This window comes from Aethalodelphis obliquidens, unplaced genomic scaffold (assembly GCF_003676395.1).
Source record: "Aethalodelphis obliquidens isolate GAN/ISIS:26980383/991018 unplaced genomic scaffold, ASM367639v1 scaffold50, whole genome shotgun sequence".
NCBI lineage: Eukaryota > Metazoa > Chordata > Mammalia > Artiodactyla > Delphinidae > Aethalodelphis > Aethalodelphis obliquidens.
In genome coordinates this window covers 2,920,543-2,947,493 of record NW_020837994.1, presented here as the reverse complement: position 1 = coordinate 2,947,493, position 26,951 = coordinate 2,920,543, and the positions used below count along the sequence as shown (strand labels likewise).

General features: G+C 38.3%; 1 protein-coding gene and 1 non-coding gene across 2 annotated transcripts in view; one reads left to right on the top strand and one right to left on the bottom strand.

Moving 5' to 3' along the window:
• The window catches only part of UVRAG (UV radiation resistance associated), a 318,729-nt gene that overhangs the window by 222,047 nt on the left and 69,731 nt on the right, over nucleotides 1-26,951 (bottom strand). The window contains exon 6 of the mRNA XM_027083424.1: nucleotides 9,855-9,940. Within this exon, the coding sequence (XP_026939225.1) occupies nucleotides 9,855-9,940 (86 nt within the window). The remainder of the gene's footprint in view (nucleotides 1-9,854; nucleotides 9,941-26,951) is intronic.
• TRNAE-UUC (transfer RNA glutamic acid (anticodon UUC)) lies at nucleotides 16,440-16,511 on the top strand. Its single transcript has one exon. It is a non-coding gene; the product is annotated as a tRNA-Glu (tRNA).

The window sequence follows — 26,951 nt, the reverse complement described above, 5'->3', positions numbered from 1 at the left end:
TGGAAAAAATACCAAGGACTCTTAAAATTTTATGAAAAAAATGCAAGCAACTCAATTAAAAAGATAGGTAAAGTATATGAATAGGCAAATTCACAGAAGAATACACTGAATGGCTAACAAACTCAAGAAAAGATGTTCACTTTCACTTGTCGCTCAGACTAAGCACTAGTACCGAAGCTAATAAAAATTAAAGTAACACTGAGGTGTTACACTCATCAAATTAATAAAAATCACAAAAAAAAATGATGATACCCACTGCCAGCAGGGATTCAGGGTAAAGAGTAATGTCACATTTTTTTGCACTCTTTGGGAAAACAGTATGTTATTTGCACTCTTTGGGAAAACAGTATGTTATTTCTTAAAATTAAAACTACACATGCCCTTTGACTCAGAAATCCTACTCCTGGAAATTTAATACACAGGAACAAAAACATCATAAATATAAGGATATATACATATATAGATATTTACTGCAGTATTCTGCATAATGGCAAAACAAACAAATAAAAAAAAACCAGAGCCAGAGTAAATATTAAAAGTCTATCAACAGGGTAATGATTGAAAAACATAGTACACCCTCACCATGGGCTATTATGAAATCATTAAAACAATGAACTGAAGAGATTTGTACATGGAATGTTAAACAAGAAAAACAAGATGTAGAGTCATGTATATAACATCCACTCCAATTTTGTGAAATAGCAATTAAAACTCCTAACATATGTACATAAATATGCATATAGTGGTATCTATAACATATACACAGAGATCATAGGAAAAATATGAATATATACATAACAGGTTGTTAACATGGGTACACGGGTGACTGGGGTCATGTGAACATGTGTTCTGTGTTTGGATGGTATCTTATTCAGTTCAGGCTGCTATAATAAAATATCATAGACAGGGTGGCTTATAAACAGAAATTTATTTCTCACATTTCTGGAGGCTAGGAAGTCTAAGATCAAGGCACCAGCATCGTTGGTATCTGGTGAGTCTGCTTCCTGGTTCACAGACAACCATCTTTTCACTATAACGTCACATGGAGAAAGGTCCAGGGTCTCCCTGGGACCTCTTTTATAAGGGCACTAATCCCATTCATGAGGGCTCAGCCCTCATGATCTAATCATCTCCCAAAGGCCCCACCTCCAAATGCCATCACATTGGGGATTAGGTTTCAATGTATGAATTTGGGGTAGGAGGGACCACAAACATTCAGTCTATAACTGGTGGTTTTGGTAGTGAGTGAGAAGGGTTTAAGGAAGAAGACAAGCCAAAAAGTAAAAAGAAAGGGGAAAAAAAACTGCACCTAAAATTACTCCAGGGCTTCCCTGGTGGCGCAGTGGTTGAGAGTCCGCCTGCCGATGCAAGGGACACAGGTTCATGCCCCGGTCCAGGAAGATCCCACATCAGGCAGAGTGGCTGGGCCCGTGAGCCATGGCCACTCAGCCTGCGCGTCCGGAGCCTGTGCTCCGCAACGGGAGAGGCCACAACAGTGAGAGGCCCGCGTACTGCAAAAAAAAAAAAACAACCAACCAACCAACCAAACCAAAAAAAAAAATTACTCCAGTACTTTGTTAAAATTCTATTTTTGTAAGTATATATGTGTCTTTCTGTGTATGTGTACATATATGTGTGTGTATGTATAGAGAAAGATAAATAAAAATAAAATGTGCTATTATACATAAATATCAATTTTGTTTAACTAAAATTTACATTAAATAACTAAACTTTTTCATTTTAAATTTTGATTAAAAACCTTTCTAAAACTTGTCACATGCCCCTGCTTTCTTACACAGACCTTAACAATGACAACTTTATATTCCACTGATGATCTGGTATCAACATGGCATAATGGAAGAAAGCACATGCACATGCATGCTTTATTCAAGCCTGCTTTAACACTTATTTATGATGCTAGACAAGTCTTTTCACCCTTCTAGTGTCCTCGTCTGTTAAATGGAGAGAGCCTTAGTGAAAACTAACACGGTGGACTTAATAATTCTCATTATTAACTTCAGTTATGAACTACAGTATGGAGATGTACTTGGGTAAAGGACTGAATGCTCACACACAGAAGAGGTATGCTAGCTATGCTTTTTAACCTAGTCTGTCTCTCTTTACAGCTGGTTTATTTCTCTCTGCCCTCCTTCTACATGAAGTAGTGACAGAGGACTATTTACAAATCCAAACACTGTAAGTATAAAGATAGGACAGTAGCTAATATGATTTACCACTCAGTTATATTCCAGAATCACAGAGTAAAGCACAAACAGAGCAAACAGATTTTTTTTCTCCTTGCTGTCAGTGTGTCTACCTTAATAGTAATCCTCTTAATTCCCCTAATTTATCAAAAATGAGCACACAGACACTGGGTAGGAGCTTAGTCTCTACCAAGAATAGAAACACATATGAGTCTTAGTACATAAATTTTGTGACATCTTTTGCTTACGGCTGGGTTCTTAATTATATTCTCTATACTTGCAGTTACCTCTTAGGGAGAGATCATTAGCAGGGGAGGGCGGGAAAAACCCTCCCTGCTAACCAAAAGTTGGTTATCATGTTCAGAATTTAAAGATTATAAACAGTTATGCCCTTTCACATGTCATCCTCTCCTGTTTTCTAAACATTACTGCAAGAACAATTTATTTGATATGAGCATCTCCCTTTTATAACTGGAATTTTATAGGAGAAAATATTTTCTGTCAAAGTGGGGGGTGGGGACAGGGCAACAATCTGCCTCCAGACAGCCAGAGAAAGATCCTCCAGAAAAAAATCTATATAAGGAATAAGATTATAAGCCACAAAATCCTGAAATCCCACCAGACATTATATGGAGGGCAGTGGCAGAAAGAAAAGAGGCAGCTGAAGGTCTACAGATCTGATTACATTTTCAACACTTTTTCCATAATGGTCGAGAAATTTTTTACAACTCTCATTTTACCAGGTGCAAACCAGAAATAGGAAAAATAAAACCCAGTTCTCTGTAACTTGAAGAATAGTTTGATTTGATCAATCAAAACAGCATTTATTACCTGCTTAATATATTTGATGTGCAGCATCACAGGACTAATACAAAGATCAGTAAAAAGAGGATTCTTGCCTAAAGGAGCTCTCAGTTTGGGGGTGCTGAGCGGAGAGCAAATCAGACAATGAAGAACTAATTACAACACCATTACGTGCTCGGTAAATGCTAGCTACTAACTGCACAGGCAGTGGCAGGAGGACTTGAAATAAGAACACTAGCCCCTACACTGTTTAGAGCTAGTGTTTAGAGTGAATAGCAAATTAAGAAGTATGGACTTTATCCTGCATGTGATGGCTCAAAGATTTCTAAGCCCAATGAGTGACAAAACTGATGTATCTTTGGTCACTCTGGCAGCAATGTGGCAGATGAATTGTACTGAAGCAGTGTGAAAAATAATAAAGTAGTAAAACATACTGGTTAAGAACATGGGCTCAGGAGCTAAACTGGGTTTAAATACAGGCTAACATGAACTAGCTATACGACCTTGGATAAGCTACTCAACTGCTTTGTGCCCCTATTTCCTCATCCATAAATATGAATCAACAGTTCTTACCACATGGGGTGTTGTAAGAATTAGAAGAATCAATTCATGTAAAGCACTTAGAATACTTCCTGGCACAAAGGAAGTGCTCAATAAATAATACCTATTAACTGCATGAAAGAAAAACTGGAAGTAGGAAGACTAGCTAGGAGGTCAGGAAATAGTCCAGGAGAACAGAGGTGAGAACAAAGAAGGCTATGCTCACTAGCTGCCTGAGATGATGATACTACTAGAGAAACCAGGGAAAAGAAAAGGAAGAGGAGGATTAAGCCAATGTACGTAGCTCCAGACATGTTGGGGTTGAGGTTCCCACAAAACATGAAAGTATAAATGTCTAATGGTCATTGGAAACTACAGATCAGAACTCCAAAAGAGAAGTAGGAACTAGAGACATAGATTTGAGAGTTATTAATATGTGGGCATGGTGGTTATGAAAGACAGTCCTAGGGAGAAAGAATAATGCAGGATCCACAGGACCTAGGGCTCTAGGATCACAACAGAATCCACAGTGACTCCAACATAACTGAGAATTATCAGTAATATAGAGAGGAGAAAATATAGCCATATGAAATAATCCCTTCCTTCAAGTAGCTTTCAATGCCATCAGGGAAGACAAGACATGCACATGTTAAACAATTTTTATCATGATTGTTATAGGATTAACAGAAGTAATTCTAAAAAACAGAGGTATCGGCATTAGACTGGCAAGACGGAAAGGGAAATTATGCTTAAAATTGTAAAACCTAGTGGTAATATAAAAAAGGAACACGTGCATAGAGAAAAAAGCTAATTCCAAGATGGAAGAAGTAAAGGGGAAAATGAAAATTATTATTTATTGAATGTCTACTATGTGTCAGTAACTGTCCTACAATCTTTCAATTACTTTACCTTATTAATTCTCATAATAATTCCTATGAGACAAACATTATCCCCATTTTACAAGAGCAGTTTGAGGCATACCAAAGTTAAGTAACTTGCCCATAGTTTTGCATCCAGTGACGGGCATACGGCAGTTTAGGACTGGAACCTAGATGGAGGGCCAAAGCCCATGGTTTCTCCACCATATTTCCACTTATTAAACTGGCAAAAGTAGGACATGTCAAAAAAGAGGGGAAAAAAAAAAAAGAATAAAAAGTATACTCAGGGGCTTCCCTGGTGGCGCAGTGGTTGAAAATCTGCCTGCTAATGCAGGGGACACGGGTTCGAGCCCCAGTCTGGGAAGATCCCATATGCCGCGGAGCAACTAGGCCCGTGAGCTACAACTACTGAGCCTGCGCGTCTGGAGCCTATGCTCCGCAACAAGAGAGGCCGCAACAGTGAGGCCCACGCACCGTGATGAAGAGTGGCCCCCGCTTGCCACAGCCAGAGAAAGCCCTTGCACAGAAATGAAGACCCAACACAGCAAAAATAAATTAATTAATAAACTCCCCCCAACATCTAAAAAAAAAATAAAATTTAAATTAAAAAAAAAAAAAGTATACTCAGGGACTTCCCTGGTCTCACAGTGGTTGAGAGTCTGCCTGCCGATGCAGGGGACGCGGGCTCGTGCCCCAGTCTGGGAAGATCCCACATGCCGCGGAGCGGCTGAGCCCGTGAGCCATGGCCTCTGGGCCTGCGCGTCCAGAGCCTGTGCTCCGCAACGGGAGAGGCCACAACAGTGAGAGGCCCGCATACCGCAAAAAAAAAAAAAAAAAAGTATACTCAAAGAAAACAGAATTAGTCTCACTTATTTCACTACCACAGAGCTACTTTTTGAGAAAGTATAAAAGGAAAACAAAAACAAAACAACAAAAAATTTTTAAACACTAAACATAATCTTTCAATTCCAGAGGACAGGTAGGATTTACAGGTATCTCCTTGCTTCCAGTCTCGTTCCTCAGGTCTCTTCCACACTGTCACCATGGATAGAATTCAAAATCACACACCTGAGCCTGTCACTCCTCCTCTCTTTATAATCTTTCAACAACTCCCTCTCACGAACACAATTAAAAAAAAAAAACAGACCCAAAAAAGAGAAACCTGTTTAGAAAGTCTAGAAACTCCTTAATCTAGAAAGAATAACAATAAAGAAAAGAAAAGCTAACTTCTAAATTAAAGGCTCACTTATGATTCATAACCCTACGTTTCTCATTTCAAAACTGTAAAATAAATGAAATTTCAAATGCCAGTTAAACAGCAACATTGACACCTTGTGGTGAACATCCTAAAGTATCAAATGTGACAATGAGTGAAGTGTCTCCTAAGTAAATGTCTGCTTACATGAAAAATCATGCTTAATCCAGAGATTTACAAGGATTAAGAAACAAAAATTCAGTTTCCATCACACATACCGAATGCAAACTTTGAAAGAGCTGCTCTTACTTTGGCAACATTGGAATTAGTCTAAATTCCTAACTATTGGCAAAAGAATAAAACCTCAGGTCATTGTTTTCGTACAAAATGGTACAATGCATCCATCTGAAGGGGCTATAATGTCAGGGTCTTAGGTGCTCCAAAAACAGCCTTTACTTAGTCAAAATTTCCTATTTTTTGAGTGACATTTACACATAAAAGCTTGAGGGTAGAGATGCATACTAGTGGCACGAAAACACAGGAAGAGTTATTAACAGGAGACCTGGGTTCTAATCCTGCCTCCAAACAGCACTGAGAATTTTGTGGAGTAAGTAATATTAAAGAATTCAGACTCTGTGTGTTTTCACATAAAATTACAGATCAAGAAGTAACAATTTAGGACTTCCCTGGTGGTGCAGTGGTTAAGAATCTGCCTGCCAATGCAGGGGACACGGGTTCGAGCTCTGGTCCAGGAAGATCCCACATGCCGCAGAGCAACTAAGCCCATGTGCCACAACTACTGAGCCTGCGGTCTAGAGCCCGCGAGCTACAACTACTGAAGCCCGTGCACCTAGAGCCCGTGCTCTACAACAAGAGAAGCCACCACAATGAGAAGCCCGCACACCACAACAAAGAGTAGCCCCCACTCGCCGCAACTAGAGAAAGCCCACGCGCAGCACTGAAGACCCAACGAGGGAAGGAGAGAGGGAGGGAGGGAGGGAGGAGTAACAATTTAAAAAAAAACAAGAGGACTTCCCTGGTGGCACAGTGGTTAAGAATCCGCCTGCCAGACTTCCCTGGTGGCGCAGTGGTTGAGAGTACGCCTGCCGATGCAGGGGACGTAGGTTCGTGCCCCGGTCTGGGAAGATCCCACATGCCGCGGAGCTGCTGGGCCCGTGAGCCATGGCCACTGAGCCTGCCCATCCGGAGCCAGTGCTCCGCAACGGGAGAGGCCACAGCAGTGAGAGGCCCGCCTACCGGGAAAAAAAAAAAAAAAAGAATCCGCCTGCCAATGCAGGGGACATGGGTTCGAGCCCTAGTCCGGAAAGATCCCACATGCCGCAGAGCAACTAAGCCCGTGTGCCACAACTACTGAGCCTGCGCTCTAGAGCCCACAAGCCACAACTACTTAAGCCCGCGCACCTAGAGCCTGTGCTCCTCAACAAGATAAGCTACCGCAATGAGAAGCCCACGCACCACAACAAAGAGTAGCCCCCGCCTGCCGCAACTAGAGAAAGCTTGCACGCAGCAACGAAGACCCAACACAGACAAAAATAAAAGTATAAATATATATAAATCAATAAATTTATGAAAAAATAAAATAAATTAAATTTAAAAAACAAGAAATCATCAGGAAAGGAAAAGGTATATTTTTAAAAACTACTGCATCCAGGAACAATGTTGCCTGAGTTAAGGACAGGAAACTATAAATAAAATTTATCGGCACAAAATTAAGTTTCTCGGCAATCACTTTATATATATCATGGTAAAAACTGTGGGAAAAGAAAAACTTTTGCTTGAGCAGATACATGACGGTTACTCTGAACTGCCTGAATCACCAGAGAAAGTTCCATTTTACTCATTAACTTTGACAAGTACAATTTAAAGTTTCTAGCTCCAGAGTAACTCTCTGAGTTCAGGTAATTTACTTGAAAAATAGACACTTAGTCTGGTTCAGAAAAAGTATATCTGTGTTATCAGCTATAAATGATTTACAGGATGGCGATGAGCAGGCCACTGTTAATAAGGCAATTCAAACGGCTGACACACCTGAGGAATCTAGAAGGCATGCTAGAAGTGAAACCCCCAAGAGACATTTCATTGCAAAACCAGTGTTAAATAATTAAGCCACTACCAAACTAACTTGATGATTTTGCATTTACGGAGGGTTCCACGATTTTCAGAAATTTTCTCCATCATTATGCTATGTGCCCCTAACAACCACCAGTCTAGGAAGGTAAGTGAGAGTGTGAAAAGGGTTTGCAAAATTTGCTTGTCAGAAAACCTTCATACCAATCTCCAATCTGGCTCTACTTGCTATGCACCCCCTAAGATAAGTAAATCATTTAATGCTCCTTGGCCTCAGCTTCTACATGGAAGACAAAAGCTGATCCCTGATTTGTGAACATAAAAAACTTCTAGGAGAATAAGATAACTGATGTGAAAATGCTTATAAATTAAACAAATTTGAAACATCACTGCTTCCACATTTTGGAACAATTAGAGAGGTTAAATGAATTAGGATAAATCAAGGATAATTAAAGTCAGAGTCAGGTCAATCAAAGCATTCTCCATTATATCAAGTTGATTCCCAAGATCCTACAGTCTTTCTTCAGCTCCTATTCTCCTGTATCACTGCAGTACAGAGCCTTCAATACTCCTTAAATCTCTAATCTCTCAGATTCTATGATGCTACCTTTCCTAACTCCTCCTCTTCTCACTGACTCTGTATTCCCTTTTCTTTTTTCTTTTTTTTTTTTTTTTGCGGTACACGGGCCTCTCACTGTTGTGGCCTCTCCCGTTGCGGAGCACAGGCTCCGGATGTGCAGGCTCAGCAGCCATGGCTCACGGGCCCAGCCGCTCTGCAGCATGTGGGATCTTCCCGGACTGGGGCATGAACCCATGTCCCCGGCATCGGCAGGCGGACTCTCAACCACTGCACCACCAGGGAAGCCCCCCTTTTCTTTTAATTCCACTGATTTCTCTAATGAGATCACACAATCTCATACTTGGAAAATATCTTTAAAAATTATATTATCTAACCTCTCATTTTACTGAGCAAAACAGGCCAAGAAATATTAGTCTCTTCCTCACATTTCAAACTATTTCTGTACATTCCTCTTTCCAATACTTAAAACTCAATGTAGTCCCAAACTGAATAGGCTCAAAAATAAGAGTTATAAAATAGACAACTCCTGCTTTCTATCTCCACCATCCAATTACTAAATTCTGTCCATTCTGGCACATATCCTAAGAAGTCAAAGTGAAAGTACCTCTCAGGTAAGAGTCAAAAGTCATCAAATGTGTGTGGTTACTTTAGTTGAAAACATTGTCTCTTTAGAGCATTTTACATAGTCCATGTCAGCAAACTCTCTACCATTATGTACAATAAGATTCAAGATTTGCAAAGGAAAAGCCCATTTCATAATGTTTAAAAAATAAACAATCATCCAGTTGGATAAGAGTCCAATCATCCTTCTGGACTCTTCCTCTAGTAGATATATAGAGAATGTCTAATGGTCTGGAATTTATGATGTGTTATGTAAACACTAGGAAATACTGCCAAAATCTAATTTCAATGAATCATCTGTCTGAGTAGGGTGAACACAGGTTGAGTGTCACTCTTAACTTTATTTTAAATTGCATTTATTTTGGTAGCCTGCCTCCTGGGGAAATGTCCTTGATGATCTACCACATTGAAAATTAAAACCAAATTTAAAAATCTTTCCAAATTAAGCCCAGACATTATGAAAATATAGAGCTGAGGCAGTTAAACCTCTAAGCACATGAGATTCACGCAGAGCTCCTTTGCCTTGCCAAATATGATTCTTTTAGGATGAACAGCAGATCAAAACTCTAAGCTATGTCTGGGGCTACTGAAGGGGTTTTCTAGTAATGCCACAGTTGTTAAAGTTTTGGTAAGTCTAAATTTTGTACCTCTGGTTGCTGCTCTTTATTGTGCAGAAGACCGGAAACAGCTCATGTCCCTGTTTTAAGATCACTGGTTTCCAATCACTCTCTCCCACTGTCCAGAGGAAAAAAATGGCTTTCCAAAGGCTTTGTAAAAGAGATAAATCACTGTAGCTACAAAATTTATGAAGCTCTCACTAAAAAATGCTAAGTCTGAGTAACAGCTTCTAAAGATTCCATACATTTCCTCACATCGAAATGTCACAAACTCAGAATGAGGAAGATTCTTGACAAAATGCAAGAGGACTCTAAGAAGTTTCTTACCGCAGCAAAGAGAAGACATCATAAGAATTGCGAACACAGTTCTGATCCACCTGAAGAAGAATACTCTTCTGAGCATCTGAATAACCCTAAAAGACATTAATTAACAAATTAATCAAAGTAAAACAAAATATGTGTCCAAATTAATCGTGATGTTTGTATTTTTAAAATTATGATTCAATAACAACTCAGTAAATTCAAATCATTAAGAAATTAGAAAAAAGTTAAGAAACACTTTCATATAATTGAAGTTTAACCTTATAGGCAAGTGAATTTAAAATAAATTTCTTCTAACATTTTCCCACAGAAACAATGTTTCACATTATAACTTTTGGTGAACTTCCCAGTGAAACCCCAGAAGTCTTTTTAACATATTATGTGGCTGAAGAAGAGTATTAACAATAATATTTCAAGTATGCCTAGCCATCATATGTAATGTTTTTATGGAGGAAAAGGCATTCCAAGTTTTAATTAGGAATACCAGAAACAAGTATTTCCACTCAGTGGTGTAAAGGTGGTGGCAGCAAGGATGGTTTCTAGAAAGAACACAGCACAATTCCATAGGAAGAGCAGAACAGCTATCTGGCATTTCAGAAAGGCAAAGTAAATAGTAGTTAAGAAAAAAGGACTCTGGACCCAGACCACCTGGATTACAGCTTAAGCCCTTAATACATCAGCTCTGTAATCTGGAACAAGGCACCTAACTTCTTTTAGTTTAACTTTGGTTTCTTCATCTATAACATGGAGATGGTAATATTATCTACCTCACAAATTGTTGTGGGAATTAAAAGAGCTGATATTTGTAAAGTCAAAGGTATGTGATAAGCACTGTATAAATGTTTGCTATAATGCTAGTATAAGCATTTTCTAAAAGTTACATTGCTGCACACATTAAAAGGTTATTTGGAGAATAGTATAAACAACTTTGTGCCAACAAATTTAACAACTTAGATGAATCTTTGAAAAAATACAACATGACAAAACTGATTAACAATAAAACAACAATATCTATGACCCAGCAATCCCACTACTGGGCCTATACCCTGAGAAAACCATAGTTCAAAAAGAGTCATGTACCAAAATGTTCATTGCAGCTCTATTTTCAATAGCCAGGAGATGGAAACAACCTAAGTGCCCACCATCGGATGAATGGATAAAGAAGATGTGGCACATATATACAATGGAATATTACTCAGCCATAAAAAAAACGAAATTGAGTTATTTGTAGTGAGGTGGATGGACCTAGAGTCTGTCATACAGAGTGAAGTAAGTCAGAAAGAGAAAGACAAATACTGTATGCTAACACATATATATGGAATCTAAGAAAAAAAATGTCATGAAGAACCTAGGGGCAAGACAGGAATAAAGACACAGACCTACTAGAGAATGGGCTTGAGGATATGGGGATGGGAAGGGTAAGCTGTGACAAAGTGAGAGAGTGGCATGGACATATATACACTACCAAACGTAAAATAGATAGCTAGTGGGAAGCAGCTGCACAGCACAGGGAGATCAGCTCTGTCCTTTGTGACCACCTAGAGGGGTGGGATAGGAAGGGTAGGAGGGAGGGAGATGCAAGAGGGAAGAGATATGGGAACATATGTATATGTATAACTGATTCACTTTGTTATAAAGCAGAAACTAACACACCATTGTAAAGCAATTATACTCCAATAAAGATGTAAAAAAAAAAAAAACCACAACAATATCTGAATAACTCTATTTTTTAAGTGAATAAGTAATTGAAAATCTTTCCACAAAAAAGTCTAGGTCCAGATGGGTTCACTGAATTATATCAAACATTTAAGAAATATCATCAATTTAACACAAACTCCTTCATAAAACAGAGGGTAAGGGAACAATTTCCAATTCATAAGACCAGCATTACTGATACCAAAACTTATCACACACACACACACACACACACACACACACAAACACAATTATAGACCAATATCCCTCACGAATATAGACACAAAAATCCTTAGGAAAATATTAGCAAGTAGGACCAGCAATACGTTATAAGGACAAAATAGTAATGCATCGTTATTGACTGAATTTATTCTAAGAATGTAAGGTGGGTTTAGCATTTAATATCAACCAATTAGCAAATAAATGAAGCAATCATTATAAGCCTATCTTGATGGGCACACAATTATAAAGATGTAACTTGTGATGACAACAACATAAAAATGGGGGAACAGAGCTATACGGAAGAAAAGTTTTGTATAATATTAAAACTAAGTTGGTATTAATTTGAACTAGACTGTTATAAATTAAGATGTTAATTGTAATTCTTGGGGCAACCACTAAGAAAATAACTAAAAGATATATAGTAAAAGAAATGAGAAAGGAATCAAAATGTGAGAAATAACTAACACAAAAGAAGGTAGTAACAGAGGAACTGAGGAACAAAAAAGATGTAAGAAAACAAATCGAAAAGTGGCAGAAGTCCTTCCATCTGTAATTACATTAAGTGTAAATGAATTAAACACTACAATTAAAAGGCAGAGATTGGAAGAATAGATTTTCTTTTTAATGACCCACTATATACTGTCTACAAGAGACAAATAGGTTGAAAATGGAAGGACAGAAACACAAATAGGTTGAAACACAATAGGTTGAAACACAACAGGTTGAAAATGGAAGGACGGAGAGATATTCCATGTAAGCAGTAACCAAAAGAAAGCTGGAATGGGTATACTAATATCAGACAAATAGACATTAAGACAAAAAAAACACAAATAGGTTGAAAATGGAAGGACAGAAAGATATTCCATGTAAGCAGTAACCAAAAGAAAGCTGGAATGGGTATACTAATATCAGACAAATAGACGTTAAGACAAAAAAAAATTGTTAGACGAGACAAAAAGGGATATTATATAATATTTAAAAGGTCAAGAAGATATAAATGATTATAAACATATATGTACCTAGCAACATATAACAAAACATATGAAGCCAAAACTGCAAAAACTAAAATGGGAAATAGCTGAAGTCAACATCCCACTTTTAACAATGTGTAGCACAACCATAAGAAAGATAAACAATGAAACAGAAGACATGAAAAGTACTATAAATAAACTAGACCTAACAGATGTATACAGAATGCTCCACCCAATAACAACCATATACATATTCTTCTCAAGTGCACATGGAACATTCTCCAGGATAGACCATATGTTCAGCCACAAAACAAATCTCAATACATTTCTAAAAAATGAAATCATACAAAGTATCTTTTCTGATCACAATGGAATGAAACTAAAAATCAATAACAGAAGGAAAGTTGGAAAATTCACAAACTACAAAGTAAATAACATACTCTTAAACAACCAGTGGGTCAAAGAACAAATCATAAGGTAAATTATTAAATACTCTGAGTAGAATAAAAATGAAAATACAACATATCAAAACATATGGGATACAGTGAAAAAGTGCTCAGAGGGAAAAGTACAGCTGTAAACATTTACATTTAAAAAAAGAAAGAGTTCAAATCAATTAATCTAATCTTCCACCTTAAGGAAATAGAAGATGAAGAACTAAACCCAAAGCAAAAAGGAAGTAAATAATAAAGATTAGGGCAGAGATCCATGAAATAGAGAATATAGAACAATACAGAAAAATCAAAAAAAACAAGTTAGTCCTTTGAAAAGAGCAATAAAATTGAAAAATATTAAGCTAGAGTGAAAAAGACAAAAAAAGAGAATACTCAAATCACTAAAATCAGGAATGAAAGTGAGAACATTATCACCAATCTTATAGAAATAAGAAGTATTATAGAAGAATACTATGAACAATTGTATGCAAACAAATCAGATAACCTTGATAAAGTGGAAATTCCTAGGAACGCAGAAACTCCAAAAAATGACTCAAGAAGAAACAGAAAGTCTGAACAGATCTACAAGTTGTAAAAGAGTTTAGCTAAGCTACTCCATGGTACTGCTGCCCTGGCCTCCATTTTGTTTGGCCAAGCAGCCTGCAGGGACCTTAAACTAACACTAGACCCCCTTTCAGGGAAGTGCATGCCCTAGATAGCAGGATGCAGAGTCACAAGCAAATGTAGCTTCTGCAATGACTTATGATCAAAGTCTCCCCTGCTTCCCAGCACCTGTATACTTTACACACCCCATAGATAAAAATCTCCATGGAACTTACCAAAACCCTGCTCCTTTGGCTTGAACTGACCAATCCAGCCCTAGCCCAGGAACCCCAAAGCACTCTACCCACAGACTCTAAATAAAGACATGTGTCCCAGGTCCTGCATCTCTCTGTCTGCACTTGGCCTTGAGCTCCCCATATATAACTTTACAGTCAGTTCTCTGTATCCATGGTTCTGGTATGCATGATTCTGCGTCCATGAATTCAACCAACTGTGGATTGTACAGTTCTGTAGTTTGTATTTATTGAAAAAAAAATCCACATATAAGTAGACCTGCCCAGTTCAAACACATGTTCTTCAAAGGTCAACTGTACTAGCAAAGCTAATCCAGCAGCATACTAAAAGGCTTATACAATCTGGTCCAGCAATTCTACTTCTGGCTATATACCCAAAAGAACTGAAATCAAAGACTCAGAGAGATATTTGTACATCCACATTCATAGCAGCATTATTCACAGTAGTTGAGGGCTAGAAGCAACCTGAGTATTCATCAACAGCTGAACAGAAAAACAAAATGTTGTATATTCATACAATGGAATATAGTTAGCCTTAAAAAGGAAAGAATTCTGCTATAACATGCATGACCCTTGAGGACATTATGTTAAGTAAAATAAGCCAGTGACAAAAGGACAAATATTGTAAAATTCCACTTACATAAGGTACCAAGAGTAGTCAAATTCATAGAAACAGAAAGTAAAAGGGTGAGTGCCAGGGGCTTGGGAAAGGAGAAGATGGGGAGTTACTGCTTAATAGGTAGAGAGTTTCGGTTTTATAAGATGAAAAGAGCTCTGGAGATGGATAGTGATGACAGTTGCACAACAAGGTGCATGTCCTTAATGCCACCACACTGTACACTTAAAATGGTTAAGATGGTGAATTTTATATTATGTATATCTTACCACAATTAAAAATAATTTTTTAGAAAAGATTTATACACCAGGAACAAGTGGGATTTACCCAAGGTACGTGAGGGTGGTTTGATAAATGAAAATCCACACAACATACCAAGTTGGAGGACTCATATTTCCCAATTCAATACTTACCACAAAGCAGCAGTAATCAAAAGAGTGTGGTATTGGCATAAGTACAGACATATAGATCAATGGAATAGAACCGAGAATACTAAATAAACTCATATGTCTATGGTCAACTGATTTTAGACAAAGGTGCCAGGACTGAGAAAGAATAGTCTTTTCAACAAACAATGCTGAAACAACTGGATGGCCACATGCAAAGAATAAAGTTGGACCCATCCCTAACACCATATACAAAAATTACAATTAGGATCAAAGACCTAATTGTGAGAGCTAAAACCATTAGAAGAAAGCACAAGGGTACATCTGTATAACCTTCAATTTGCCAATGGTTCTTAGATATGATGCCACAAGTATGAGCAACAAAAGAAATAACATAAACTGGACTTCATCAAAATTAAACTTTTGTGTATCAAAGGACACTATAAAGAAAGTGAAAAAACAACCCACAAAATGGGAGAAAATATATGCAAATCATGTATCTGATAAAGGTCTAATATTCAGAATATATAAAGAACTCTGACAACCCAACAACAAGACAAACAACCCAATTAAAAAATGGGCAGAGGATTTAAAGAGACACTTCTCCAAAAAAGATATACAAATAGCCAATAAGCACATGAAAAGATGCTCAACATCATTAGTCATTAGGGAAATGCAAATCAAAATCACAATGAGATACCACTTCATACCCACTAGGAAAAGTAAAAAAATAAAGAAACAAAATTAAAAGAAAGCAAAACAAAAAACAGCACATAATTGTTGGTTAAGGATGTGGAGAAATTAAGAACCCTAGTATATTGCTGTCAGGAACATAAAGTGGTCAGCAGCTGTGGGAAGAAGTCTGGCAATTCTTCAAAAAGTTAAACATAGAATTACTACATCATCTAGCAATTCCACTCCAAGGTATATAACCAAAAGAACTGAAAACAAATACTTGTACGTAAATGTTCATAGCAGCACTATTCACAATAGCCAAAAGGTAGAAACAATTCAAACATCAATCAGTGGATGAATGGATAAACAAAATGTGGTACAGAGTATTCATACAAAGCGATATCATTCAGCCATAAAAAGGAAGGAAGTATTGATACATGCTACATACGGATGCACCTCAGAAACTCAAGCTAAGTGAAAGCAGCCAGACATAAAAGATTACATACTGTATGATTCCATTTACGTAAAATACTCAGAATAGGCAAATCCATAGAGAGAAAAGCAGGCTGGTGTTTGCTGGGGGTTGGGGAGCGCAAAATGAAGAGTGAATGCTTAATGGGCATTTTCTTTTGGGGTGATGAAAATGTCATGCACCTTAATGGAGGTAGTGTTCGCACAGCACTTGTGAACATACCCAGTGCCACTGAACTGCACACTTTCAAATGCTTAGGGAATTCCCTGGTGGTCCAGTGGTTAGGACTCAGCGCTTTCACTGCTGGGGCCCGGGTTCGATCCCTGGTCGGGGAACTAAGATCCCGCAAACCGTGCAGCACAGCCAAAAAAAACCAAAACAAAACAAACAAAAAAAGCTTAATTTTATGTTATGTGGATTTCATCTCAATTAAAAAAAAAAGAGTGAGCTGGCTATGAAATAATCTACATATCATGAGAACAGCTGAAAAGAAAGGACAGAGGAGATAATCCTGTAAATGAGCTACAAAACCCAAAAAGACACTAGAAGTAAATTTAAGATTCTCAGGAGAAATGATTTAATGACATTCCACTTAGTTATACTTATTTTATGCAAAAATCTGCCAAACATTTCTTCTATTAAAAACTTATCCACACTCACTAACATACAACTAACGTATAACTAAAAGCAACACATTACAGAGACGATTCTGGGTCTTAACCCACTCTGCCTGTCATGGAAGTGAAGAAAATCATTTAATCCCTCTAAGCCTCAGTTTCTTTAATTATAAAATGAGATGAGGGCTTCCCTGGTGGCGCAGTGGTTGAGAGTCTGCCTGCCAATGCAGGGGACACGGGTTCGTGCCCTGGTCCAGGAAGACCCCACATGCCGCGGAGCGGCTAGGCCCGTGAGCCATGGCTGCTGAGCCTGCGCGTCTGGAGCCTGTGCTCCACAACGGGAGAGGCCGCAACAATGAGAGGCCCGCGTACCGCAAAAAAAAAAAAAATGAGATGAGACTACTACTAATGTAAACAATAGTAAACAATAATAGCCAAACACAGAAGTAACATGTATGAGCATTCCCAGTATGCCAGGCAGTGTTGTTTTCCATGTTAAATTAACGTTTCAGTGTTAATGTTAAGGGTTAACATGTTTACTACTCACACAACCCTGTGAAACAGGTACTATTATTATCCCCACTTTAAAGGTAAGGAAACTGAGACACGGAGAGGATTAAGTAGAAGAGCCATGCAGTCTGGCTCCACAGCTCATGTTCTTAATGACCATGCTACACTTGATCTCTAAGACCTTTTTCAGGTCTAAAATTCTGGGTCCATGTACATTTAAGGCAACTCAAGGACATTATTAAACCCTTCTGCTTCAGCCACCACTTAGCAATTAACATTCTTGAAATATGCTAAGAGCTTTGCTCTGAATGACATCTAACTTCACCAGATGTGCGATCCCGGCAGACCTCTGATGAAGGATCATAATGGAAAGAAATGGCTCATTTGTATCTGGTTATCTGTGTGAGATACTGCCAAGTGCCAAAGAGCCCAGAGGAGATTTACATGTCACTCAAAATTCTTCTGAAGCCAGGCCTAACCATTCTTTTTCAAGGAAGGGAACAGAATAGGCACTAGTCTGGGTGAGTGCCTATTAAACCATTCAAGGAAACAGATAATTTCACATATTCCAATGAGCAGGAGTAATTCCAGGCAGATGATCAGGTGTGTTTCTAGATCAGTCAACGGCCAGACTGTAAATATTTTAGGCTTTGCAAGCCACATCATCTCCATCGCACATTCTTCTTTGTTTTCACCTTCAAATTGTTTACAAATGTAAAAATCGTTCTTAGCTCCCAGGCCATATAAAAACATGTGGGGACTGTAATTTGATTATCCCTGTACTAGATCGCTGAATGAGTCTCCTTTTAAAACATGTTACTGTACATTTTGAGAGTTTTCAGCTGCTACAACAATCATAAGACTATCCTTTATTAAAACTATAAAAGTTCTACTAAAATAATCCACTTGACAGGATAACTGTTAATGAAGCGAACAACATTATACATATATACTTATTCATTTCAGTGTTTACTGAACATCTTATACATACAGGGTGTCAGGCAATTGCTATCATCGTTATAAAGGTATACAACCCAATATACTATAAAGTATATAACCCAGTTAAGGTTCCAAGTGAAGTAAAAACTGCAAAGGTGCCATAAGAAAGGTTAAAAAGAAAAGCTACAGGAGTTCCAATATGGTAAAGATTCCATCTAGTAGAAGCAGGAACATCAAAGGCTGCAGCAGGGGTAGCAATATTTGGGACAGATTAAGAAGCATAGAAGGCTGAATGGCAGTGAAGGAAAGTCCCACACAGACTGAACACCTTTAGCCAAAGCATGACAGTAGGAAAACATAAGCTGTATCCAGAGAAGATTAAATAGTGGTCCAATTTGTTCAGCTCCAATGATGTCAAAATTACTTGGAACCCTGGAGGGGGAAATAGTGGGAGATATAGTTATATAACTAAGTTGAGAGGGCCAGAGCACAGAAAGCCTCAAATGTCATACTAAAAAGGGAGACAACCTACATGCTTACTGGACTCATGAAAGGTTTCTAACAGTGTAGGACAATGATCAGAGCTGCATTTAATGGAGGTTACTTTGGTAATGACAAATATGACAAATTAGGGGAAGCAGAATGTCCAGACAACCGTTAGGAGGCTATTCTAAAAATCCACACATACTAGAGGTAATGAGATCTCAAACTCTGAAGAAAAAAAGAGAGAGAGAGATAAAAAAAGTAAAGATAAAAGCAGAGATATAACCAAAAGTACTATACCACTGACTGAATTTAGGTTGACGGAGAAAAGGAAATTAGATCAGAGATTTGGACACATCTAGCAGACAAGAAGTTATTCCATACAACCTTTAAGCAAAGGAATAAAAAAAATGAAAGTATGCTTTAGGAAGATTAATCAGGCAGTGGTGAATAAGACAACGTGGATACAAAGAAACCAGAGCCACAGGCCTGCCAGAAAACTACTGCAGTGATCCAGCCTTACAGGGTGCCAGGCTGAGCTTGGATCACGGCAATGGATATGGAAAAGTAGCCATGTATATGAGTGATTTCAAAGGACGCAAAAGAGTCTAGTAGCTGAATGAATCGAGTGGATAAAAGAAATCAATCAAAACTAACTGCAAAATTTGAGGCCTGGATAAATGGAAAAATAGTTAATAAAAATGTAAAAAACTGGAAGGGAAAGCAAACCTGGAGAGAAAAATGAAGAGATTCATATATATATAAGTATAACAGGGGGCTTCCCTGCTGGTGCAGTGGTTAAGAATCCGCCTGCCAATGCATGGGACACAGGTTCGAGCCCTGGTCCGGGAAGATCCCACATGCCGCGGAGCAACTAAGCCCGTGCACCACAACTACTGAGCCTGTGCTCTACAGCCCACGAGCCACAAATACTGAAGCCCGTGTACCTAGGGCCTGTACTCCACAACAACAGAAGCCACCGCAATGAGAAGCCCGCACACCACAACGAAGAGTAGCCCCCACTCAGTAACGAAGACCCAATGCAGCCAAAAATAAATAAATAAATATATTTTTAAAAAAGTATAATAATTTGCAAATGGCAGATGTCTATGCAGAAGTGGTCAGAAACTATTTAAACATAGATGAACTAGAATTTTGAATAAAGAGCTATACAACTGATGACAAACAAGTAGTATATGTCAGAATTTTAAATGATCTACTACAGCAACATTCATTCACTCAGTCAACAAATATCTACTGTATTATTACTACATGCCAGGCACAGTGCTAAGTATTACAGATAATTCAGTGGCAAAGACAGACACTGTCTCTGCCCTTACACAGTGTACAGTCTAGTAAGAAAGAGAGATGAGCAAATGGGTAATCAGAATATAACTGGTTAAGGATAGTGACAAGAAAAATGAAAGGCAAGGTGCTATGAGAACAGATAGAGGGGTATCCAAACTGGATTTAGGGGGTATGTCACAGAAAATGTTCAATGGAAAGGAGATCTAAACTCTAAAACTGAGATGCATAAATTTTAGCTTAAAGTGTTATGGGTTGGGTGCTTCAAAATCAGGAATCAAATCACAATAAGACCTTATAAGTCATTAATTACTCTGAAATGATTTGAACAAAGGAGGGACATGACGAGAATTTTAGGAAGATAAATCTTGCTACAATGAATGGCAAGAACCAGGAAAGAAGCAGATGTTTAGCAGACACCTTAAGTAGTGAGTCAAAAAAGTGACTCAAAAAAAGAGGGAGGTGTTCGGGATGGCTCCTTGTTCTGACTTGAGAAAGTGGATGGACAGCAGTACCATTCACTGAACTAAGGAACACAATAAGGAGGTTTTCTTAGAGGGGGAAGGAACTGAGCTCAGTTTGGCAATTGTGGAGTATGTGTCTCTGAAACATCCAAGCAATCTGACTCAAGTCTAGATATATGGAAGCGCTGATTGGCGAGGTAGACTTGGGAGAGATCTGAATGATCCAGAGATAATGTGTTAATGAGAAGACAAACGGCCCAAGTGGAAGCCTGAGGACAACAGCTTAAGGGCCCCAGAAAAAGCTTGCCCTAGTGGGACTGATAGTGGACTATACATGTTACTCTTTAAACCGTAAGTGAGCTCTGCAAATAGTCCTTCTTCTACTTATTTAGGTAGAGTAAGAAATCATAATGGACAAGGAAAAAAACCAATGGCTCATTCTACAACTTGAGCATCTTTTCAGATGCAATGAGTATACTTTTTAAAAATACAGTATTTATTTGTACAACTCCTCCTAAAATGGCTACCTGATGAATCAAAGGACAGCCTGTGTTCCTACGTGTGTATGTTCATTTGGACGTTAACACACTTTTAAGAGTCAGGCAAGTTTAAACCAAGAAAAAATGTGCACATGTCTCTGTCAAGCACCTTCGAGCCTCGGACACCCACTGCCCCTGGGCTCTGACAAAGCCCAGATGCTGAGTTGTTAAGGAGGGAAAGCAAGACCTCTTCTACCTCAGCTGAATATGTACATTCCCCCAGATCTAGTCTGAGATTTGAGACAGCAGATGTTTTCTTCTCCTTCAAAACAGTAAGAAGCAATGAAAATAAGAACAGTGTTATTAAGCAAAGGTATACAGATCTTGAAACTAAAATCAATTCTTTTTTTTAATTCAAGTCAACAGGGGTGAAGAGGTTCTTGTTCACACTTCAGTGTTTTAAACTATCCTCAAAAAATAATCACAATCGGGCTTCCCTGGTGGCGCAGTGGTTGAGAGTCCGCCTGCCGATGCAGGGGACACGGGTTCGTGCCCTGGTCCGGGAAGATCCCACATGCCGCAGAGCGGCTGGGCCCGTGAGCCATGGCCGCTGAGCCTGTGCGTCCGGAGCCTGTGCTCCGCAACGGGAGAGGCCACAACAGTGAGAGGCCCGTGTACTACAAAATAATAATAATAATAATCACAATCATAGTCACACACTCCAAGTATGAAGTGCATTAAATGTCATCAATGCAACTCCATAACAAGAGGACTGAAAGTGACCCTGCTAAAGTAGTCATCCTTTCAGAGAAAAGTATACTGATAGGAACCATGTGATCTTAGTGGATTCATTCACTCCGAAAAAATATCTTTTAAGCAAAGTCTACACTAAATCCTGGGACCAAAAATGTAAGATACAACCTCAGCCCTAAAGGAGCTTATGCCCTAACAGGAAGAAGGATGCATACACAGTTACTGTAACTGTGAGAGAAGAGAAGTGAGAAGGAAGAAAAGGCAACAGTGGTACCATGTTAACTAGGTAAAAAAAAAGAAAAGAAAAGAAAAGAAGAAGAAAAGATTCCCAGCTTTCTAGAGGAACAATTTAAACCAAAACTGACTCACAGAGGGGAAAGGAAAAAAAGTCAAGAATGCCCTAATTACAAATCTAAGAAAGAGTAGTAAAGACAAGTTTTCAAAATTTAAACAAAATTTCCAACTCTCTGAATCCCCTAGTGAGGATGAGTATGGAGCTCTGTTTCTGTTTACTTTCTAAGAATCTAAAACATCTACATGAAGAACCATGCTTGGCTTTGAATTTTCCAGTATTAAAATTCTGAAAAGCTCAAAAATTGTGCTAAGGAGACAAGATCCTCCAAATTCATAACAGGAAATGTGGCATTTTCCCAGATTATTCTCTGGCTTCAATGAAGAGAGAGAATGGGGACCACAGGATTTATAAATATGAATTACAGGATGAGATGATTTTCCAAACATCTGTCAGAAGCTAATTTGATCCAAGAGAAAAGGAAAAAAGAAGACTCAGAGGGAAGCCAAATAGAGTGACTAATATGTGGAACTTCTGTGGACTTTGGTGGGTTGATGGCCTCATGGGCATTGCATGTCCACTCTACAATAATAAATACCCAAAGTCTGTACAATAATGCACTTTATACCATTCAAAGCACTTTCCCATGTACTCTCTCATTTGATTCTCACAACGCACATAGTGGATATCTCTGGTTAAATGTAAAGATAGTGACGTGGTACCTTGACATGCTATGTGAAGAACGAAAGAATGCAGAGATACCACGTAGCATAGTTGTTAAAAGAAAAAGCCTTTGAATAAATCAGACCTGGTTTCAAATCATGGTTCTGCTACTTACTAAGTAATCTTGGGATTAGTACTTGAACCTTTTCTTCTAGGATACTGTACCTATAAAATGACAATAATTACCTCATGGAGTTGTTAGATTAAACAAAACATGTAAAGTAGATAGTAGAGTGTCTGACATATAGTAGGTACTCAGTAAATGAAAACTAGCAATGGTAGTTTTCAAAAGCTCCATACTCACCTGGAGTAATACTGTTATTAGGATATCACACCAGCTCAAATAATTCAGAAACAAAGTTTCACCCTGGATTTAAACTAAGCTCAGATACCTAGATGTTTTGTAACAAAGCAGGCAGTTACTAGAAACAGCCCCTTAGGATCTGTCTGGTCTGTTTCTTGTATTTTGTAACCTGGTTGGTGCAGGGTGGGGGGAGAGCTCTGGGAGGAAAACTGAGTAGAGCATGTACAGAATGAGCTATTTTTGTGATCTTCCAACTTCTACTTGATGACGTACTGAGAGACCTGGGTAGAAGTTATACCATATCCCTTTCTCTGTTGTTAAAACATAGGCTGCTTGACATACTTAATCCCCACTTCTAAATGTTCTGCTTGAGTACCACGTGGGACGTGCTTTGGAAATAAGTTAGCATCCATGAATTTAACCAGCAAGAGGAAAATAGCCATCTTTTTAATTTCTCAGTTCTACAAAGTTAACAAAAATCTCAACTTTTCTAGGTTTCAACGTCTTCATTCTGAAAACAAAAATACTAATACCTGACCACCTGAGTTGCTATAAGTTGAAGATACCTCTAACAGCATTTAATCACAATCACAGTCAAATAAAATGATGGAAGGAACCTCAAAAAGGAATTTAATGATGAAAATCATCTACTCCTCACTTTTACACAGGTGACATGGTGTAATGAAGAAAGTGCATGTCTGGAAAGACAGAGATATGTGTTCTGGTCCTGGTTCTGCCACCAAGTCATCCTGATATGCTGGCCATTCATTTATTCCCCAAATACTAACTGTTAGCCATTATAGGCCTGCTGCTACTACTACTGCTAAAACTTCTAATAGCTGCTCTGCCTTCCCCACAGGTTGTTGTAAGAATGGAGTAAAATAATTTATAGGCAAATCCTTAAAGGCAAAAGAGCTATGAAAGTATGTAGTGATTTTTTATATTACATATATGATGTTATTATAGCTATGTCTAAGTTACCACTTAAAGCATGAAACTAACTTTCCATGCCAAGTTCAAGAGGTCATGAGGCTCCCTGAGCCTCGGTTTCTTCATCCCTGAGATAAGGGTGTTGAGCTAGATAACTCTAATATTCCCTCTAGCATTAATCAGCTGATAAGAATTTTCTTACTTTTGAAATGAGGAACCTAAAACTAACAGAGGTTAAGTGATTTGCTCAAGGAACACAGTACCAGAAAAAAACTGGGATTAGAACTCAGGTTTTCTACTTTTCAAAAGTATCATGCCTTGAAAAATATAAGGAATTTTCATTTGTACAGGCTCTCAAAACAGACGCTGAAACTTGCTGTTGTCCCTAAATCTTCAATCTCAGCTGGATTACGTACTTGAGATGGTCAAATCATGTGGCTGCGTTTGTGAAAGTAATCACCAAATTGCTATTTTAATCTCCTGAGAGTGTCATTATTCCAAAAAGGTTTGATCCTTTTTATTTGGATTCTACTCCTGCTTTAATTTTTTTCCATTAAAATGAGAAAGCACTGCCATCTACTGGACTCTGAAGACATTGCTGCTATAGTTTTAAGTCTGAGAACAAGAATTCTTAACAATCTAAAGCTCTTTGTACTTTATCAATAACACCATAGAGTTATGACAGTATGAGTTACATAAAAATAAAACTCCAGAAGTTGGGGCTAGGGATAAGGTAGGGTAGGAGAGAAAAATACCATCCCCTCGAGATTCTGAATCTCAATTATTGCTATGATAGTCCTAAATATAGCAGGCATTCACCTGCATTCATTAACAAAATGAGCACCTACTACATGCCAGGCACGGTTCAAGGGACACAACTACTGACAGTGGTAAGCATTAGAGATGTAATCCCTCTTATCATAGGGTTTAGAGTCTAGTGAGTAGTAGTTTCCATATATTATTGAACTCTACTCATGTGCCAGCCTTGTAATATACATTATATCACCTTTAATATTCAAAACAATTTATGATGAGGTAGAAATTGTTATCTCCATTTACAGATGAAAAAACAAACTCAGAGATGATTCAATTTGCCCAAAATCTCTTTCATACGTAAGCAGTGGTGCCTGGAATTAAACTCACATCAATCTGACTCCAAAACCCATATTCTTAACCACTAGGAGTGTCCATTCACCCAGGTAGTTGTCAGCATCCTTCCAAAAAGAAGAGTAGTTGCCGAAAGGAAATTCAGGCAAAGATAATCTTACATGTCTATATTAAAGGCAAAACTCCTATACAGGGATCTGAAAAGTTTCCAGCTTATTGGATCAAGAGCTGGCCCAACAGCCTCTCATTTCCCATGCTCGCCCAACTGCCATCCTAGCAGTAAAATCCACCTGGAAACATCTCTCCAGATCACCTAGCCTTATTCACCAACCTCTTCCTAAGGTTCTCTTCAAATTACTTAATGTTCTGCTGTAATTCACCTGTGTTAAGACCCAAACAACTGACATCAAAAATAATTTTTCAAACTAAACTATTTGTAAACTGGAGCTCTTCTGGAATAAATGCTGTTTTATCTCTGCTAAAAGAATAAGGGTTTGTGACTCTGCATCTAATACTTTTGTATCCCACAGTACTTAGTTTAATAATGGGCACGTAGTAGGTACTTGATATTTACTGATAGAAAAAAAATCATGAATCACGTTTACAACTAAAGATAGATTTTATCACCTATTCAATTATTTATTTGTCTGCACTGCTGTTAAATATGTACACATTTGTATGCCAAATAAATGAAATTTTACTACATAAAATTAACAAGATATCACTCCCTAATAAGGCCAGCAAAAGTTACTGAATGAAGAATTCAAACCCACAGTATATATTTTAGTCAAAGATTTCCAAGTGTATTAGTTTCCAAAGACACCCCTGGGAGTGACACTGAGTACTCATCCAATATAGTAAAAAGCTGAGAGACTTACTAGGTTCCTAAAAACTCAACAGAAATGAGTAAAGCCTTTTTGAGAAGCAGATAAACAAAGAGGCAAAAGTTTTGAGCAAATAAAAGTAAGTTTCAGCTTTTAGACCCATAGTGGCTGAAGACACTTTAACGTGGACACAGGAAGGAATAACAGCAACATAGTCATCAGAAGTAATAACAAGCTGTTTCTGGTTATGGCTAATGTAACAAAACAAGAATGCTGAAGAACTGGTGAACAAAAACTTCAGTCAGTATTTTAAAAGTTGCTTTAAAACATGCTTCCTATTGCTTCACAAGTATAACCTTTCCCTTCCGTACAGTACTTTTTTTTTTTTTTTTTTTTTTTGGCTGTGCCAAGCAGCATGTGGGATCTTAGTTCCCCGACCAGGGATCGAACCCACACCCCTGCACTGTAAGTGTGGAGTCTTAACCACTGGACCGCCAGGGAAGTCCCCAGAACATACATTCTTAAAGCCTTGCTGATTTAGCATTTTTTAATCCTTTATGAAATATTTCAACCACAGATATGCTATCCATATTCAATGACTGTGATTACAAGTATATTTGGACTTATTTTTATCACTGTACTGCATGTTTCTATTTACCACTTGCTTTCTTTTTTGTTTTTCTTTTCTGACTCCTATCAAGTTGACAAAGTGTTCTACTCCTTACATTCCCTTTTTTCCCTCTGCTAATTAAAAATCTATACTCTGGGGGTTTCTCTGGTGGCGCAGTGGTTGGGAGTCCGCCTGCCGATGCAGGGGACGTGGGTTCGTGACCCGGTCCGGGAAGATCCCACGTGCCGCGGAGCGGCTGGGCCCGTGAGCCATGGCCGCTGAGCCTGCGCATCCGGAGCCTGTGCTCCGCAACGGGAGTGGCCGCAGCAGTGAGAGGCCCGCGTACCGCAAAAAAAACACACAAAAAAATCTATACTCTGTTTCTAGCATTTAGGTAGCTTTACTTTTTTTTTTTTTTTTTTTTTTTTTTTTTTT